At 39.4% G+C, this 18,126-nt stretch overlaps 1 protein-coding gene across 3 annotated transcripts in view; it reads right to left on the bottom strand.

Moving 5' to 3' along the window:
• The window catches only part of RNF38 (ring finger protein 38), a 107,403-nt gene that overhangs the window by 26,473 nt on the left and 62,804 nt on the right, over positions 1–18,126 (bottom strand). For 2 of the 3 annotated variants that reach the window (XM_027653036.1, XM_027653037.1), the window contains one exon: positions 3,669–3,862. In XM_027653036.1, coding sequence (XP_027508837.1) covers positions 3,669–3,862 — 194 coding nt within the window. Of the gene's footprint in view, positions 1–3,668; positions 3,863–18,003; positions 18,027–18,126 lie in introns of those variants that run through there. The other variant, XM_027653038.1, reaches the window with a different exon arrangement.

Raw genomic sequence — 18,126 nt, 5'->3', positions numbered from 1 at the left:
TGGTAATTCATGACAGGTCAGACAGAAGGCATAACACCAGACTGTAACACAGCATTCTCAAAGAAAAGAAAAACCGAAACAAATCAAAAATGCATCGCCTTCGTTGTTACAAGCTACCATGCCACAACATACAAGCTGTGTTTTCCTCTAAGCACTGAGTACCTAAATTTACAGTCTTAGTAATGCATGTCTTAATTCCAGCTTCTTTCCTCGAAGATTTTGCTGCACTCTCCATCGCTTCATTACTAATATGATACAACTGCTACATTCTCATTAGACAAAACCGTCATATATAATTTCTAACCACAGAACTATTAATGCGAAAGACGTTCTACTGTTTGGAGTACCGAGGTTGGTTTAAATTTGCTATTTCCTGCTATGAAACAGAAATGCTCTGAATATTTTAACACAAAAATGGCTGTGCAAGGATTTTTCTTTGGAAAAGCTGCAGGAACAGAGGAAAGTTACAAGGGGCAGCTCCAGCGCTTCAGAAATTCTCTAACTGCCACCAGTGCTTAAAGAAGGTGGCTTCTCAGACAAGGCAGATTCTCATAAAAATAGTCATACCTCTGTCTTTGTTAAAAGGGTTGGCTTTACTTTTCTATGAACCCAGAATTATGAGAAAGTACAGCCAACAAAAGCTGGCAAAACTTCTGGAATGTCTTTTTAAACCAATGAAATGTCATTCCCTGATAAAAACCAAAACTGGATTTTTTCCTATGCAGGCTTATAAAGAAACTATACTTTCATTCAGCAAAATTCAGAGCACCTTGATACATAGCTTTATTCACTTCCTGAATGAATGGAAATTACTTCAGAAGAATTGTCAAGACATAGGTCTAAACCATCATGAACCATCAGGAACGAACTTGTGTTTAAAAAATAGCCACAAAAAAAATCTTCTCTTTCTACGTGCACAGTATAAACATGGTAAATGCCAGGTTAAAACAAAGAGACAGGATGGAATTGGTGAAAAAAAACGCAGGACTTCCTACCCTTAGGTAAGAACAGCCATCAAAAGGTATCCATAACTGCAGAGTTAGTGTGTGCAGATCTTAGTATTTCTAACAAGGGTGATTTCTTTGCAGTAACACATTCTTGAATCCCGTTAGTTCAGAATTACATTCAAGATAAGGAGGAAAGGAAGCACAGATGAAAGGTAAGGCACAGCAATGGTACAGAACCCTCCATTTCACAATGGCTGATAAAGATAAATTGGCCTTCCCTGTTTCATATAGGCATGCATCACACTTTTACATTCACAGTTTACCTGTACTATATATAAGTAATTGGACAAAAATAATCTTCCTGCAAAATCACACCAGAAGGCTATCTTTCTAAATGCAGTATTTATTTGCTCATGATGAATTGGAATAAAAAACCACAACGAATTAGGGTACTGCTGTGCTAGGCACACTACAAAACCACTGATACCAGGAGGTAAGGTCTAAATAAACCAGGAAATGAAAAAAAAAAAAAATCCACGTAATAAAAGAACCCAACACAGACTGTCCTGACCAACAGGAGTGAACTGGTAGGACAAAAGAGCTAATGCTGATGCTGCTGGGTCAGAGTGATGTCCACACTACATACACTGCTGAGGTTTTGCCTGCACTTGTCCCAGCCTGCTTCCTTGAGCTGAATAACCATTTGGAACTAGAGTGCAACTTTCATCTTATCTTAATCTGAAAACCTCATTAACTCTGAGACTACTCTGCCATGGGAAGAGAAAACAAAGCAGGGAGAACAGGAAAGTGGCTTCAAAAGCACATGCATAACCTCACCTAAAGCATTAGTAACAGATGCACTCACAATAATCTTAAGGAATAAAGCTTTTGATCCATGAGAGTGGTTATTAGTTCTGATATAACTCCAGAGCACTCTAAGATTCAAAAAGACTCCTGGAAAACAAGAAACACGTATGTGTTGTTCTCCCTAATCATCCTGTTCTAGGAGAGGAAATTGGATGCAATGCTATTCTGGAACTCCCTTAGAGCTAGCTCAAATGCAACAGTGCACTGAAGCTAAAAAATGCAAGTGCAGGGAAACAAAGCTCTGACACATTCAAGTGTCTCTGATTAGAGCAAAGCTTGTGTTATCACCCAAGAGCAGACGAGCTGGCACTAGAAACAATCATGCCTTGTGTCCACGATGCTGCAGCCAACCTAATTGCTCCTGTCAGACTGAAGGTGGCTTTCCAAAGAGGTGCCTTCCTGTTTGCAGAATGTCTTACTTGCAAAAGCCACAGGTAACACCTGGCTGCATCGGAATGTCAGACACTCGTCCCTTCCACATCTATCTCTTACGCATTCCATTCTTCTTCATCCCACAGCACATCCAAACTGTCTACATTCAGCTATCTAGCATTTAGCTTGGTAAGCACTCTGCTTAACTCTGCAGGAGAGGTTAATGAACATGGTAAAGAAATCTGTGTAGACTGCCTGGACACCAAACAAAAATGGCCAAATGCAGCCATATTCCAGACATCTCAGTTCAAACTATTTCGAGGTACAGATTATGCTGTGGACCAAATGCCCCTGCAGAGCATCCCTGTACCAAACCGTATAAAAAGGTCTAATCTTCTGTCTTCACAACAATCCTTCAAGTTCACAATTCAACCTCTTTCTTAAAAGTCTGACAAGCTGCATTGAGAGCTGAATATTTTACATGCCACTGACTGAAAGCTTTCAAATTCATGGACTTGAAGCCAAGATACAAAACTAGCATGCTTTAAAATTTCTTGCCTAAAAACTACTCTTGGCTGATCATTGTTGCCAAATTTGATTTGTGGCATCTGAAGAAAACTAGCTAAATATATCTTAAGCCTAATATTTTATATTAATGAGAAAGCACAGACACTTTTTTTTTAAAGTACAAACCAAGCCACAATATTTCTTAGAAGCAGAGAGACAGTGTGTTTTAACTTGCATAAAGTAACTCAATATTTTTGACGCAGAACGTGAGGCAACGAAAGCTTCTGTTTTGGATAATTTGTTTAACTAGCATAGCAAAAAAGTCTGTGGCTTTATGGTTTCCTAGACTACCATCCCTCCAGGCCATCAGTTCAACCTGCTCATCCCAATCTCTCTCTTCCATGTCCATTGGAACTTCTTCCGAAACCTCTGCTTCGAGAAGTTAATGGGCCACAAGCTAAAACCAACATGAAAATCTAAATCCTATTACACGTGAATCAGCCACCTCAGCAAACATTTGACACTGTGCTAACATCCCCATCTCCCCAGCTAGTAACTCTCATCTTTATTTAGATTGTTTTTAAGTATGAAAATAATTGTGATTGCAATGAAAACTACGGTACTACATCAGTAACTATTAATACCATTAAAAGTACCCCAGTGAGAAAGATCTTTCCTTGTATTTTTCCACGTGCTTTTTGCCTCAGTGCAGAGTGATAGAGAATCAAGCTCATAATTAAATATATTTTGAGCACTCCTTTCCTTGAGCTGACTATTCACATGCATTATGAGACGATGCACAAACGTGAATTACTTCCAACAACTTTTCAGTCACGACTTTAACACAGTCAGCTTAAAGGAAACATTAACACGTTTACCATGTGTAATCTAGCCAGTGCTGACCAAAACACACCTCCCTTGAGCTAAAATTAGGAAGAATAAGAACTTGTTTCCCAAGCTAGACAGCTTGCTTACCTCCTCCTGTTTCGTGCAGGTGTGTTGCATCGTTCCCCTGAGAAGTGGTGTTGGCTGGGTCGGGCCAAAGGAGGCTGCCTATTTGATGTCATCTCCCATGGTCGCATTGGTGGTGATGGGGCTGGTGATGCTGCTGTATAGTCAAAGACTGAATGGGAAAGGCGTTGTCGCTTGGGACTAGGACTGTCTTCGCTCTACGCCAGTGCAAAGAAAACCAAAACAAAACAAAAAAACAAAACCCACCTCCGGATGAGTGAATTACAATCCATACTTCAGTATTGCTTTGCAGCTAGCATTAGGAGTGACTTATCGAAGACTGCACTAAAACACCAGGAAACTGAGAACCTGCAACTAGTTGCCTACTTATTATCTTTATAAACAAGAGATTTTTGATGGTTCCCTACGCCCTGGAAGAATTAGTACTAAATTACACTTTAGCAGCATTAAAATATAAAAATTCTAACACCCATGCAAACCCAAAAATACAACAGAAAAGAGAGTAACATCAAGAAAGTAAGGAACAACCTATTTCACATTCCTCTGTCCCTAGCACTTATAGGCTACAGAAGCATGAAAAGATGTACAAGCACAGACTTCATAACGATGGAATCTGTACTAGTCAGTAAGTAGATACCACACAGAGTTTGCACTCTGCACTGCATCCCCTCCCTATCAGGTCTGCACTTACACAGCTAATCAGACACTTGCTCTGTGCTGCAGGCTATTTTGATTCTGCTAGCTCAACACGGAGATGCTTCATCCTTCTAGTTACTCACGTAATAATGTTCATTTATACATATAACATGAAAAAAATGAATCATCAATCTCTGGTTAAGTCTGTGCACTTCGCTAAAATTCCACAGGGACTACACAGTGTTCAACATTTTCAGTCCTAGTGATATGAAGGTCCTTCACCTCCAAATGATGTTCTCTCAATTAGTTATGAACACAACTACCTCTCCTCTTCTCTGTGTGTCCACGCTACTGAACCATTTAATAGAGCTGTCGTACTTCTCAGAAATTTCCACCAATGCCTACAATGCCAGCAGCAAACTATTCTGTCAAAATTGTAACACATCGTGCTGTTAACAAGCATGACAATTGAAAACAGAGAAAAATACATGTCATACTTCAGAGCTCACCAACTGAGCACACAAAAACTAAAACCACATGAACTACCACACTGGAACCACCATTTAGTCCAAACGTCACATGGCCTTCTCTGACAGAACTCCTGGTGCAGACTGTACTGTTTTGCTGCTCTCCAGCTTGTCCACTCACCCCACCACTTCCATTTCAGCCCACGACAGCACTTTTTCAATTAAAATTGCATGGAACTGCAGATAGCTGGAGCAGAGAAAACAACTCGTCTGCAATGGCTCTGTGGCCCTCCCACAGTCTCGTAATCCACAGGTGGCTAGAGGTCTTATTTCAGATTTAGTTATAGACTGGACTATGGACATCTTTTGGCTCTTAGCTTCACAGGGACCTGCTACTTCCTGAACACTATTAAGTTGCTTCTTGGAAGGTTTCCACTGACATATAGTTTTACTCCACTGTTCTTTCTGAGCGCACAGTCTTCAACAACCAAAAGTTTTGTCCAGGTGTTTAAGAGAAAAAAAGGTATTTTTTCCTCTCTTTTGACTTGCGGCCATTTTTATAAAATTTTAGAGTTTTTCAGGTTCTTGCTTTCAAATACCTTAACACGAACTGCCGTTTTCCCCTACTCTATCTTATCTAAAGCCATCAGCTTCCTTGGGCAGCCAGCCTGATGATGCGTGCATCCACCTGTTGCTCAATCTCTTCTGAACTCTTTAACTTTAATTTTTCAGAGAAAAATAGGTCAAAAGACAGGTATGCAGCTGAAGGTTCATGAAAGTAGATGTCCAGGTAAATGTTGACTCTTCCAGAAGGCTGCTCGCCCTCAGAAGCTCAACACCAAAAAACTGGAAGAGATATTCCATAAGTACCTTGACAGCAAAGCTTCTGTGAAAATACCTGTTTTGTTAGATTTCAGAGAACACTGTCAAAGGACAAATCTTAAAGGAACTATGCTACAAGAGTCAGAGATGGATGACCTGTGGCCCAATCTTTTACACCATGATGACTAAGCCTATTCAAAGAGAAACACAGGCTAGTAAATTATGTATGCTGGGATTTTGAGAGTGCAAAAGAAGACGTCAAATGGAGGAAAGAAAAAACTGGATTTAGTGAAGCTGGTAGAAAACAGAACCCTAAAATAATAAAATAACCACTGCTGTCCCCATACATCCTGTACATGCCTTTGGCTGGGAATCTCTCACTGCTAATGCCCTAACTTAAATTTGGCACCTTTCCAGATCATTAATGTCAATATACCCTGCGCTGTAGAAAGCAGTATGGAAAAACAGTTCTTCAATTATAATTTTTCTTTTGTTCGCAAAGTGCACCAGTTCAAAGACAGTGGAGATGCAAACTGCTAAGCAGTTAGTCTTCATCATCACTCTAAATTACTTAACACAGGTAAAACTCCATAAGTGCTAATTGCCCTCTGCAGTAAGCAACAGTACTTTTAGCCAAAACTGTTTCTCATTAGAAAGAAAATAAAGCTAAAATAATTCTTGGAACTACATGTACAGAGAGATTTAAAATGTAATTGTGGGTTTATTTCTGTACTTTAAAAGAAGTAACCTAAAGCTAAACCAAACTTCTTTACAAACTTTCATTAAAAAATCCCAACATAAACTCAATGAAGACAGGGTGTTTCGTCTTAGTTTTTATTAAGAAACCAATTCCCATCTGATGATTGTAGAAAGATAATACTAGTATGCAGGAAAATACAAAGAGTTAATGACAAATACGCATCCTGTATAATTTAATATTTATTTTCATGTCATTTTTAACAAGCTTGTGGAATAACTAAATATTGACAGTATGTTTTTTCAGTCTACGCTATCACTGGATATAAAGTTCAGTAGTTTATTTGTGGAACATGATACTTTCAGCAATGACAGTAGCTCTCCAAATCCCCAAATCACTCTACTTGTAATATTCAAAATATTCCCTGGGACTACTGCTAGTTTTTACAGCCATTATGCTGTGTATTTTTCTCATGTCCAAAAGGTAAAGAGAACAGAGTGGCTGAGAGCTATCAATAACATTGTATCTACCTCTCAACTAACAAGCTAAAAGCACTACTTTCTTTAAATATACATCCAGCAAAAAGAGCATGATGAACAGGAACACAGAGATCACTTCATATTTAAAAGAAACAAGATCAGGATAAAGTCATCAGATCATTACCAGTAAAACTGTTTGTTATACTTCTTATCCGTTTCTTGCAGAGATTTTTTGTATGTTTTATCTAAACACTGTTCCACTTCATTTGGGAAAAAATAGATATTTTCAGCAAGACAACATCCTTTGAGATGTTTCTTTTTATTGTCCTTTGCTTTTCCAGTCGAATTATAAATACTGCACCCACACACACGTTATCAACCATCACAGAAGGGAATTATTATCAAAGCAATTGTTGCCAACATATGAAAATCACTTTCCTCTCTAACTCCCTTCATATTCTCACTTAACAGTCCAGGGAAGCACAAGAAACTACTCCATATCCTCCATTTCAAATTCAGGGAATAAACTACATCTATGCAGTAGCCCCCAAAAGACCAGTACTTTAAAAGTAAACTAAGACTTCAGGAGTATTTTCAAGCATAGCCTTTTCCCACAGAGGGCTTTACACAGGGACAGTATGACAGGTATACCCCCTAAATGACCCTGCCAGGCTGACCAGAAATCTGCACCTACATGCTTCCCCCTTCATGACTGCATACTGAAAAAGAAATTATTTTTCCCATGATACAAATTGGTAAACTTCAACATTTATAAGCATTTTCAAATTTAACAGTAGGCATCTAATGGGCTAGTAAACTGAATATTTTGCATGGTAGGATATATACTCTAACAACTGTGATTTGATTTACATTCCAATATTTCTATTACTCTGATCATATCTACAGTAACAGTAAATTCCTGGGCTGAATAGACAGTTATGTCGAAATGTAGCAGCTTATTCACAGGCCAGGACTAACCTAATTTTAAGTATATTTTATGGTTTAGGCCTAGTAGGTCTGAAAGAGCTGTGCCCCACAACCCTAGAATCAAGACAAGGGAAGTCACCTGTGTGACTGGAATGAGTCATTGTGGCCCAGAGTCTCTTGTAAGCATTACTCTCTTCTTCCATCTCTCCCCCAGAAACCAGCAGAGGCAGAAGTTTAACTTAGGTGTGGCATTACAAGGTAGAGTTTCCAAGCTCACACCAGTCCTGCAGCAGCTGGCACTATAGATACAAAGTCTGTAGGAAACCAACAAAATAACTCAGATAGCTACAGCCCCTCCAGCTCCCGACACCAAGAGCAGTGCTCACCTACACTGGGGGGACCAGAAACCTGGAGGTGGCTACACCTCCAGTGACGCTCCAGTTGCTGGCCTAGTTTCTACTCAAGCTGGTCTCACTTACCCCTCCAGCACTCACACACATGGGATAGAGAGTGAGAGTACACAGAGAGGTAGTTTAGAAAAGATCTAATAAAATAGGAGAGACTGCTGTGATCAGGTGCAGAGCTCAGCTAGACAAGTGCAAAGACCAGGTACATCATCTCCTTGGCTGGCACAGTCCCACCGACCTGCTCCAACATCCCAGAGCCTCAGCTTCGTGTGACTGACCAGGTTTTTGTTTCTTGTCTTTGTCTCCATTAAGTTTGTTCGGCAGGTCTGTGTCTCTCTACGTTTTATTTATGGCTTCCCCCTTTCCTTTAGAATGCCATTTGACAAGTCTTCGATCAAATCATCTCACTGAAATAAACATTCCCACATTCCACACACCCTCTCTTCAAGCAGTGTCTGCTCAGGTTTGGTCCTTTTATCTGCCTTCCTTACTTTTTTGTTCAACAGATTTGTGCCTCAGAATGTTCCTATTTATTTCTCCTTTTCTTATTACACTCTTATGACACTGAAAAGTTCCTTGACCAGACACTATTACACAAGCTGATGCTTTCTCCTTTCACACACCTTTGCAGAAATCACACAACTCTTCCACTAAGAACTCTTCCACACAGAAAAATTGTACAGACAGTGTTAGATACTACAATCCAGGAAGAGTGAGATGAAGACTACCTCTAAACAGTAAAAACTACGGACAATATGGAAAAAAACCAAGAGCCCTCCCCCCTTGCCCTAAACCAGAATATTTAACAAAAATTGAAAGGGGTTGGTGTAGGGAATGAGAAGAACCTGCTGTGGTAAACCAGCAGTTTGAAGTCCCAAGCACACTTCATCTCACTGTCACGATAACCCAGGATGGTTCACACCCCCCCATCTGCATGCACTTTTGCACATGTGATGGAGGCCAGCTGTGGATCTGGGAACCCAGACAGCAGCACCTGCACTACATCAGTCAGCTCCATAGTGAGAAAAACACTGCATATACATCATATTTGAATCAGCACAAGTTTTATCATCCACTCCTGCTGAGCTTCACTCCCCACCAGCTCCTCATTTGATCAGCACTGGTATCCCAGGGCTTGCACTGTGGTGACATTTGGCTTTCATGAAAGACAAAGCTGTCACTTGCTCGGTGTCCTGCCTCATCCCTGAGGGATCTGCTCCTACATTCTGTATAACACTGGGGAGAAAGAGAAACGGGATGAAAAAAGTGGGATCATTATTAACTTCTAAGCTGACAGATGAAAAGCTCTTGGGGTACATAAAGCTTGACATTTCCTTTAAATATGCTCTTAAAATTCTAGCTTTAAATAAATCTAGAAAGCAGCTACTAAAAAGAAACAACTATGTGCAACAAACTAAAAATCTTGTACCACAAATGGCAAAAAAGTAACAGATTTTATGAAAAAATGGACCACTTCCAACCTAATTGCTGTGCTTTTTCCAAGACAATATAAACAAAGATTATCCAGTTGGACTGAGGGCTGCATGACAAAGGACTTGTCTACGTATAAAGATTTGCCAGCAGAACCATACTGCAATGACACACATCTTTTAACGGCAGAAGTTCTTTAGAGGAACTTTATCTGACAAAATGAACATCAGAAATAAGAATCTTTCTCAAGTATAACTGGATTTGCCCAAAGAATTTTGCTGGCTTATTAGCCCTGGCTAACGTTGTGATATTTTTTATCCTGCTAACTGTGTGGCTGTCCAACTCGAGCATAAAACACTGCTTGTTCAAATTCTGAAATGCTAAGCAGGATTCAGAACCTTTGCTCCAACTCACCACCATTCACATCATTGTTATATCTGTTCTCATGAGTAAGAGAACATCTGGAACAGACACAGTGCTCCCCTGGAAAGAGCTTCAAAACACTATGGCTGTTGACAACGAGCACAATCTTGGTACAACGAAGTGGCAAAGTGGAGATAAATGGGTACATGATAGGAAAATAAAAATTCTAATACTGATGTCTACACCCTGCATCCTCAGGCACGAAATAAAAATCCTAGAAGGCAAACATCCAAGACAACTGTTCTAAACAATGCTTCATCTTTTTTTTAAAGTACCATTCAACTTTTACCAAAAAACATCACTAACATTAATATTTGGAGCCACTTTTTGCTAGACAAGTTTTAATTTCAGAGTTGTGATCAAGACGCAGTTTGGAAACATGGTTGGCTGGGTGCATACTAGACAACTTCCTAATGAGGGAACACTAAGGGAAATCTGAATTTGGTCTAATAAAAAATTAGCAAAGAAATAGAGACATTCCCAAATCTGCAAACGGTCTCAAACAAAGCAGGTGACCAAAAACAAGGCTAAAATGAGCCAATTATTGCAAAACTCCTACGAGACAGCACCTGGAGTACTGTGTACTGCTCTGGGCTCTCCAGCACAGGAGAAACATGGACATACCATAAAGAATCCAAGCACCTACAGCATCTCTCATGTGAAGAAAGGCTGAGACAGTGTGGGACTGTTCAGCCTGGAAAAGAGAAGGCTCAGAGGTATCTCATCAGTGAGACACAGAAGCTCCATTTGAACACGAGTAACAACACTTTACTCTGAAGGGTGACTGAGCACTGGCACAAGTTTCACAGAAAGGCTGTGGAGTCTCCTTTACTGGATGTCTGAAAAGCCACAGTGCTGGGCACTCGGCTCGAACTAGCCTTCTTTCAGCAGGGGGGTTGGACCAGGTGACCTCCAGAAGTCCCTTGCAACTTCAGCCACTCTGTGATTCTGCAACTGACTTTCATTCAATCCTAAACACCAGGTGTTTTGAAGCGTTTTCCTGTGAAAAAAAGCAAAGTGCAACTCAAATAGTACTTTGGGGTAGGGTTTCAAGATGTACCCTTGAGTCACAAAGTACCTCTGTGAGTATCTACCATTTCCCACTGAACACCTGACACATCTGAGCATTCAAAACAGAATATCATTTCCCTCCGCACTTCAGAGCCTTTTTCTATTTTTTTTTCATGTCGTAAGAAGAAAACCAGTAACTCCATCTTAAAATGGAAACCAACACACAGTAACAAGGTTGCCAGTACAAAATTTGCTGTAGCAGCTTTCTATGTATCAGGTTTCTTAGTAATTTATGTGAATTAAAGAGCCCTTCTGATAGTGCAACAGCACTACTTTCCACGGTACTTAGTAAAAAGAACACAATTTGTAAAATAAGAGCAACACTACGAAAACATGGTAAAAAGAAGATGCAAGTTCATTTCTCTTTTTTAATCTTTCAAAGCTATGACAGTATATATATCAATTAGGCTGCTACTGTATCTAACTGTAACAAGAACACTCATCATTAATCTTTCTGGGCCATCTAGAATTCACTCACAGTTAACAGGATTAATTCATTATTTACTGATAGTGGACATAAAGGCTAATTTACTCTTCATCAACCAGAACTGACAATAAGTCCTCCATGTGAGGCACTTCTGCAATGATCTGCATTATGCAATAGCAAATTGCACATAGACAGCAGAAAACAGATTCCAATAAATATCTTCATTTTACTTATGATCAAAACACATTGTTAAATTTGTTGCTTATTCTACACCAGACTGACATTTATTTCCAGTGTTTTTTCTGTATCAGTTCCTTCTCTGAAATGCATTTCCCATTTAACTGGATGTTTAGGATATACAAAAGATATTAAGAGACAGTTAAGTCTAAACTGCTTAAGTTTCACACAGTAAGTATTTGAAACAGTCCTAAGACTTTGGTTATTAGATGTCAATTTCTCACCCCAGAAACTGGAATGTTGCTTGGCTGCACGTAAATTAAAATGCACAGGAACTTTAGGAAAATGTAAAATTATTGCCATTGTATGTAGCACTGCAGCACTCCACAGCAAGAAGAAAAGAAGGAAAATTTATTTAGTAAGACTACACTATTCTTATTTTCAAGCTATACAGCTCATACAAAAAGGACAATGCAAACCATGCATCATAGCTGAAGCACCTCCTTTTCTAATACTGAAGTAGGTTTAAGAACCAAGGAAGCTCACAGTCATCTCCAAATTCTTCAAATTGATTTTTTTTTAGTATTTGCTATCGCTTGCAATACTTGCTGCATGCAAACAAGAATCCTTTGAAATTTGAGAAGATTTTACAACCATTTCTTGTCGAAATGAATCAAAGCAACTTAAATGCTGCTAAACTCACAAGTATTTATTTTTGTATCACATCATGGTGTTTTTTCTGAATGGGGATCTTTAACTCTCAATCCAAAACACCAGCCAAACTTCAATAAGAGAAAAAACCTCAGCTATACCTCCCTCTCTATTAAAAAAGTTGTTGTAAAAATACTAATTTCACTTTAAAATCCCAATTTATGGTCTCAACTTTTAACTCAGGTTTTTCAGTGGTCCTTTTATCTGGATGATACAAAATGGAAAATGGTTTGTGCTATTTCTGCAGAAGTTTCCTGCATATTAACTGCATGGTAGTAAGCATTTCAGGCCTTCTTAAAACTGGAAACTTAAAAAGTTATGCAACAAACAGTACTAGCATCCAATTATATATTTTTTAAATATTTTCCACTGGTTATTTCTTACAAGTCCACCCTCAAATTGCCTACCACCTGAGGCAAAGTGCCCATGTTTTGACGCCAACACCACCCTACATCACCTTACAGAAATGTGCTAAAAACATCCTCTAGGCCCCCACAAAGTCCTGATCTTCTATTTGTATGTAAATAGAAAGTAAGTTTTTAATTAAAATCACGGAACAACAGATAGAGAAACAGGGCTTTGCATGTGTAACATCAAAAGATATCAATTATTGTTAAAAAATTACCTTAAATGTCATAAAATGTATTGAAATTTATACACTTAAAACGATGCCAGGGTGAGAGCAAAGTGGTGAAATCAAGACAAGGTGTTCAGGTATAGTCACATTTCAAAAAGATCACAGCTTTTAATTTTAACAATAATTACGCTCTTTCAGCTAACGGGGCAAGGAGTCTGAAGAAAAGTCTGGTCCAGACTACTTCACAGCAGTCTTCTCTACGTGTAGTTTGTATATACTGTGTGTATTCACTACTGACTTTGCCATTTAGGCACTTGAATCTAACAACACAGGTACATCAACGTTATGCTGACCGTAGGTGTTGACAAAGCATCAAAAGAACATCCAGGCATTCACACCAATAAAGATGTTACTCACACTATTGTAACTGATGTCTTAAGTGGGCACAAGGGCAAGTCAGCATTTAAGATTTTTTCCCAGTAAAAGGACTACTGGCATAATATCTCAAATCTATTGCAGAAAAGCATATTCACATTTCGCTGCCTTCCCTGTCATTGCCTGTATTTTCTGCTAAGTTAACCTAAAAGAGGAATATATGAGAAAACATTGCATGTCCTTAGCTTCAAGACACAGCTTGTACTTAGGCAGATCTTTTCATTTAGTTTAGGAAACAAGATTATTGTCGTGTAAAGTCAAAGGAAGGTTTATTAATAAAAAACAAACCACATGATACACAACACATGACATGTGAAGGAAAAGAAGCCTCACTCCCCTGAACACACTCAAATAAGCATGGTTTGCTGACTCACTTTTTAAACCTCATCCTACACTTTTACTAAGGAGAAAAACAAGGCATTAAGAACTTAAGGCATGCAAGAAATTTAGTGAGATGTGTCCTTTCTTAAAATAGCCTCAAGCTGTGCCCAGTGCTGAACAAGGTCAGCATCATGGCTATGAACTGCTAAATCACATTTCAACAACAGAACCATGTAAACATTCACATATTGAAAACAGAACCAAAGAATACAAACACTATACTATGTCTCTGTATTTGAATGTGAGAAAGAATGCTCTGACTGTTCTCTGATACAGTAAGGAAACTCTGAAAAAAGAGGAAGAAAGCTTCACATACAATCTCTAACCTATGCTCACTCAGTAAAGCTTCACACACAAAGTGAGTAAATGCATATTGGCCTTCCCAGGCCCTTTGTGTTCACATCTGAACATTTTTCTCAAATCTATAGTCATCCACTTGGAACTTTTTATTCATCTTCACAACTTCCTTCCACAACACTATTTTAAATCAATATCTGTTCCTAGTCTTTCATGTCCCCAATCTCTTAATTTCCCCTCTTGCTTTGTATGCAGTTCCAATATCTTCCCAAGAGACAAAAAGAGAAAATAACAGAACAAAAATGCCCTCTCTCAGCACTTACCAACAAAATAGTTTAAATGTCTTTGCAAGAGACTGATTTCCAAGAATTGTATCTTGAAAATGCAGCTCATCACCACAACACAGCTTTTTTAAGTAACAATCCCAAGACACATCATCTAAAAAAATAACCTTAATATTTGCCTAGAGAGAAAGCCATCTCCTAAAGCTTTCCTGAAGACTGCCAGGCAGAGCATCTGCTCAGCAGCACCATAAATTGTGCCCTGAATGTTCTCATCCCTTCTCACACAATTTACTGACACTGAAATGTGGAAAAAAACCCAACTACAAACAGTTGGCCATGTGATAGTTTTCACTCTAGGCCTTCCTGGAGACCAGTTTGTAACCAGGAAGGAACACAGGAAGGTGACCACAGAAGTATTCCATGCTATTCCTTTACATAACTGGAGGTATAAATAAAGCCAACGGGAGGGAGCTCTCTCTCTTCCTTTCCAGAGAGGTTCGAGAACGGTGGGTCCCTGCCTCGGTCTGGTTTATCTGGAGCTGAGGCCTACAGTGACTGCTGTTATCTGCCACGTGTGAGGGGAGAGTGCTGGGCCATGTCCAGCCATCCTGCTTCTCTTAAGGGAAGTGGTGAGATTTTTGCCAGTTCTTCAGTTTGCTGGTTACCGGTTTTTTAGATTGTGTAGACCTGTTTTGGTTTTGTCCCTTTTCGTCCTTTTCTCCTTCTCCCTTCCCCTCTTCCCTTTAGGAAGCTATTTAGGGTTTCTGGGGTTATAGGTATATAATATTCTCACTGTATATATCTGTTTCATATGTAAAATATATATTTTTGCTATAGCTTTGGCTGCTTGGTTTTTTTCCTTCCCTCTCTGGGAAGCAGACCCTGTTGTCAAGTTTCGGAGACTCGGCGAGGAGCCAGCTCGAAACTCGCACACCAGGTTTTGGGACGGGAACAAAACTGCAAGATTGATAAGATGAAAGGGCTACTTACACAGAAAGTAAGCAAAGCACAGCACACATAGAGGCACGCACAGGAAGAACTGTGTGGTTTTGTAGTATCTGAGGTTGTAGGAGGAAATTTAAAAAAAAAAAGCAAAGTTAACTGCAAATGAACAAGGGGATAAAAAATTCTGTGACAGCAAACCTGAAATGTACTCGCTGAGAACCAGGGAGTGTAGACATTAAAGAGAGAATGTCTCTATTTTTCTGAGAGGGGAAGAGCAAAGGCATCAGTCTTTTTACTGCTGCAGTGCCAACAGAAGACATCAGCTGAGTCAGATATATCCTGCTTATCTATTTTTCTACCAGCTGAGGTACAGTTCCAGTGCAATCCAGACAAACTGGTTGGAAGGCAAACAGCAAAATATGCTTCCTTTCCCTCTTTCCCCTTCCTGCTGTTTTTAAAGAGCCTCTGTTGTTACCATTTTACTGTCTTTCAAGACCAAAACCAGCTCTAGCTTTCTATGCTCTGACAAACAGACAACAGTAGAGGGCACCAAAAAGCAAAGCAGGTTTCCTTGATCCTTCAAGAGCTTAGCAAAAAAGGAATCTACCCACTACCATGTGAAGCTGAAGAGTAAAAAAAAAGAAAACCATCCTATTAAATCATAAACCTAGGCAATTTTTGCCCACAGCAGAACTTAAGTACTCCCTGTTAGATTATTTAACTTGGTATAGATACATCCAGAGAAAAGAAAACCACAAGTTCTATTTCTGTATGAACGGATTAAGTCAAGCCTGCATCTTCCAGAAGTTTCAAGAATCGCTCCTCCACAGTCAAAGCAACTCTCTGACTCAAAACAGGAAAAAAAGAAATTTCACATCTTTCCTATCCCTGCCTTTCAAATCCTTCTGGGGCGGGGAAGTGGAGGTGGAGGAGTTACACACAAAGATTAAGTGAGAGGACCTTTATAAGTTCAAGACTTGCTCCGTACAATCTAATTCTCATTAGATTCACTAGCAATTCAGTCCATGTAGTTTCCATGAACAAATGTGTATGACAGCTCTGATGTGCAACAAGACTACAATTTCATAGTACGAGATTATAACTCCATATTAGGTGTGAAGAAGTAACTTCTCTTCCCAACCACATCATTTTTATACTCGAGTAAGAGCTGGCACAGCTGCAACTCTCAAAGGCTTTCTCAGCAAACAGTTAAAAAAGTAACAGCATCAACAATATAACTTTAAATCATATAAATTATCTTCCTATTATAACGTCAATAATATATTTTTCAATACATATTGAAAAAATGTATTCCAACAAGCTGATGCATAAACTTGAAAAACCACCACAGTACTGATGCCACTAACACCAGCTTCTGAGCCAAAAACGTATCTTTCAGAAAAAGAAAAGACAATTACTCACTGTGACTACCACACACCACTGCGAGAACAAAGCAAGGACTGATCAAATTGCAACTTCAATTTTGTATTTGTGTACTTTTGTTAATTAACAAGATCTGCAAAGTGAACCAGATGAGCAACAACTAAAGTTTAACCTGCTCTCTAAGTGTGGAAGATGACAAAGAATCACAAAGGAGACTCATGAGATCTCTCATTTTTAGGTGGTTTACATACCACTTCTCACAATTCCCACTTTTCACACGTAATTCTCCCACTAACAGTTCTCTGAAAAGCTTCTTCACATCGTTATTTTATGTTTGCATAGGTTTCGTTTTTAACTAGAGATTTGGTGATTAAGGAAGATCAAAAACATTATCAACTTTCATTAGCCATTAAATCTGCCAGTAAATCTATCTGCTCTTCTGTCTCATACCTAATTCTCTAATGACTGCACCCTCCTCTCTCTTACTGCACGATAGTATTCAAACGGACTTTTTTCCTCTCTCTCAGAACAATGAATCCCTGATACCATGGTTGCAATATCCCCCTGAAGGTAAGAAAGGTAATGTAACACAATGCTGTGAATTAAGGAATCTGTTGGGCCAGCAGACTCCCTGTGGATAAATATCATAAATCTGGCAACTGAAACCAAAGTAGTTGCCTCAGTGGATGACATTTAGGAACAAGCAGATCAGCAGCAACCTAATCAAGCAGTCAGCAACACTTCAGTAAGGCAGAGTAGTAGCTGTGTTCATATCACCACTCCAGTTGCCCCACTGTAACTATACATGTGAACTTATCAGAAAATACTAATCTGCTTCAAGTATTACCTTCAAAAATCTGCTTCGAAATGCAAATGCTACACGTTCATAAACATTTTCACGACTTACAGTTCAATGAACTTCTGTATAAGTAATGACTAGAGTACTTGCTCTAAACAATTACAACTTAAAACGGATGTTATAAGTAAACATCTCAACGCACAGTCACTTTAAAAACACAATTGTTGAGAAAACAAGAGGCATCCTTCTGGTCTACGTAATGAAAAAAAACCCTCCTTTGTGTTATGTAGGAATTAACTAATATCTACTGAAAAATACTGAATGCCGTAACACATATGCCTGCCAACACTAACGTTGCCAATATCAAACAGTTCTTTTGACTGATTTAAAGGGATTAGAGACACCTGCAGGCTTCATTTGACTGTATGGAAGGGAGGACGTTTAGTGCTTCAGAGACACGCCGAACCTGCGTGTCCTGAGGGCAGCACACAGCGATCGAGTCCTGGAAAACCAGTTCATTTCTGGGTTCCAGTTCTACCTTTCGCCAAAGCAGAGGGAGCACCTTTAACAAGACCCATACCTGCGTCCCTCCCCTGCTCCTGTCCCCCCTTTCCCGGGCCGCCCCACGGGGGCCGCTCGGGCCCCTTCCCCTCCCGCCCCACGAGCACCGGGCGGCGCCGCCGAG

This window comes from Corapipo altera, unplaced genomic scaffold, assembly GCF_003945725.1.
Source record: "Corapipo altera isolate COAL_440 unplaced genomic scaffold, ASM394572v1 61305, whole genome shotgun sequence".
NCBI classification, from domain to species: Eukaryota; Metazoa; Chordata; class Aves; order Passeriformes; family Pipridae; genus Corapipo; species Corapipo altera.
Note: the sequence above shows the minus strand (reverse complement) of the source record. Positions and strands in the feature narration are given on the sequence as shown.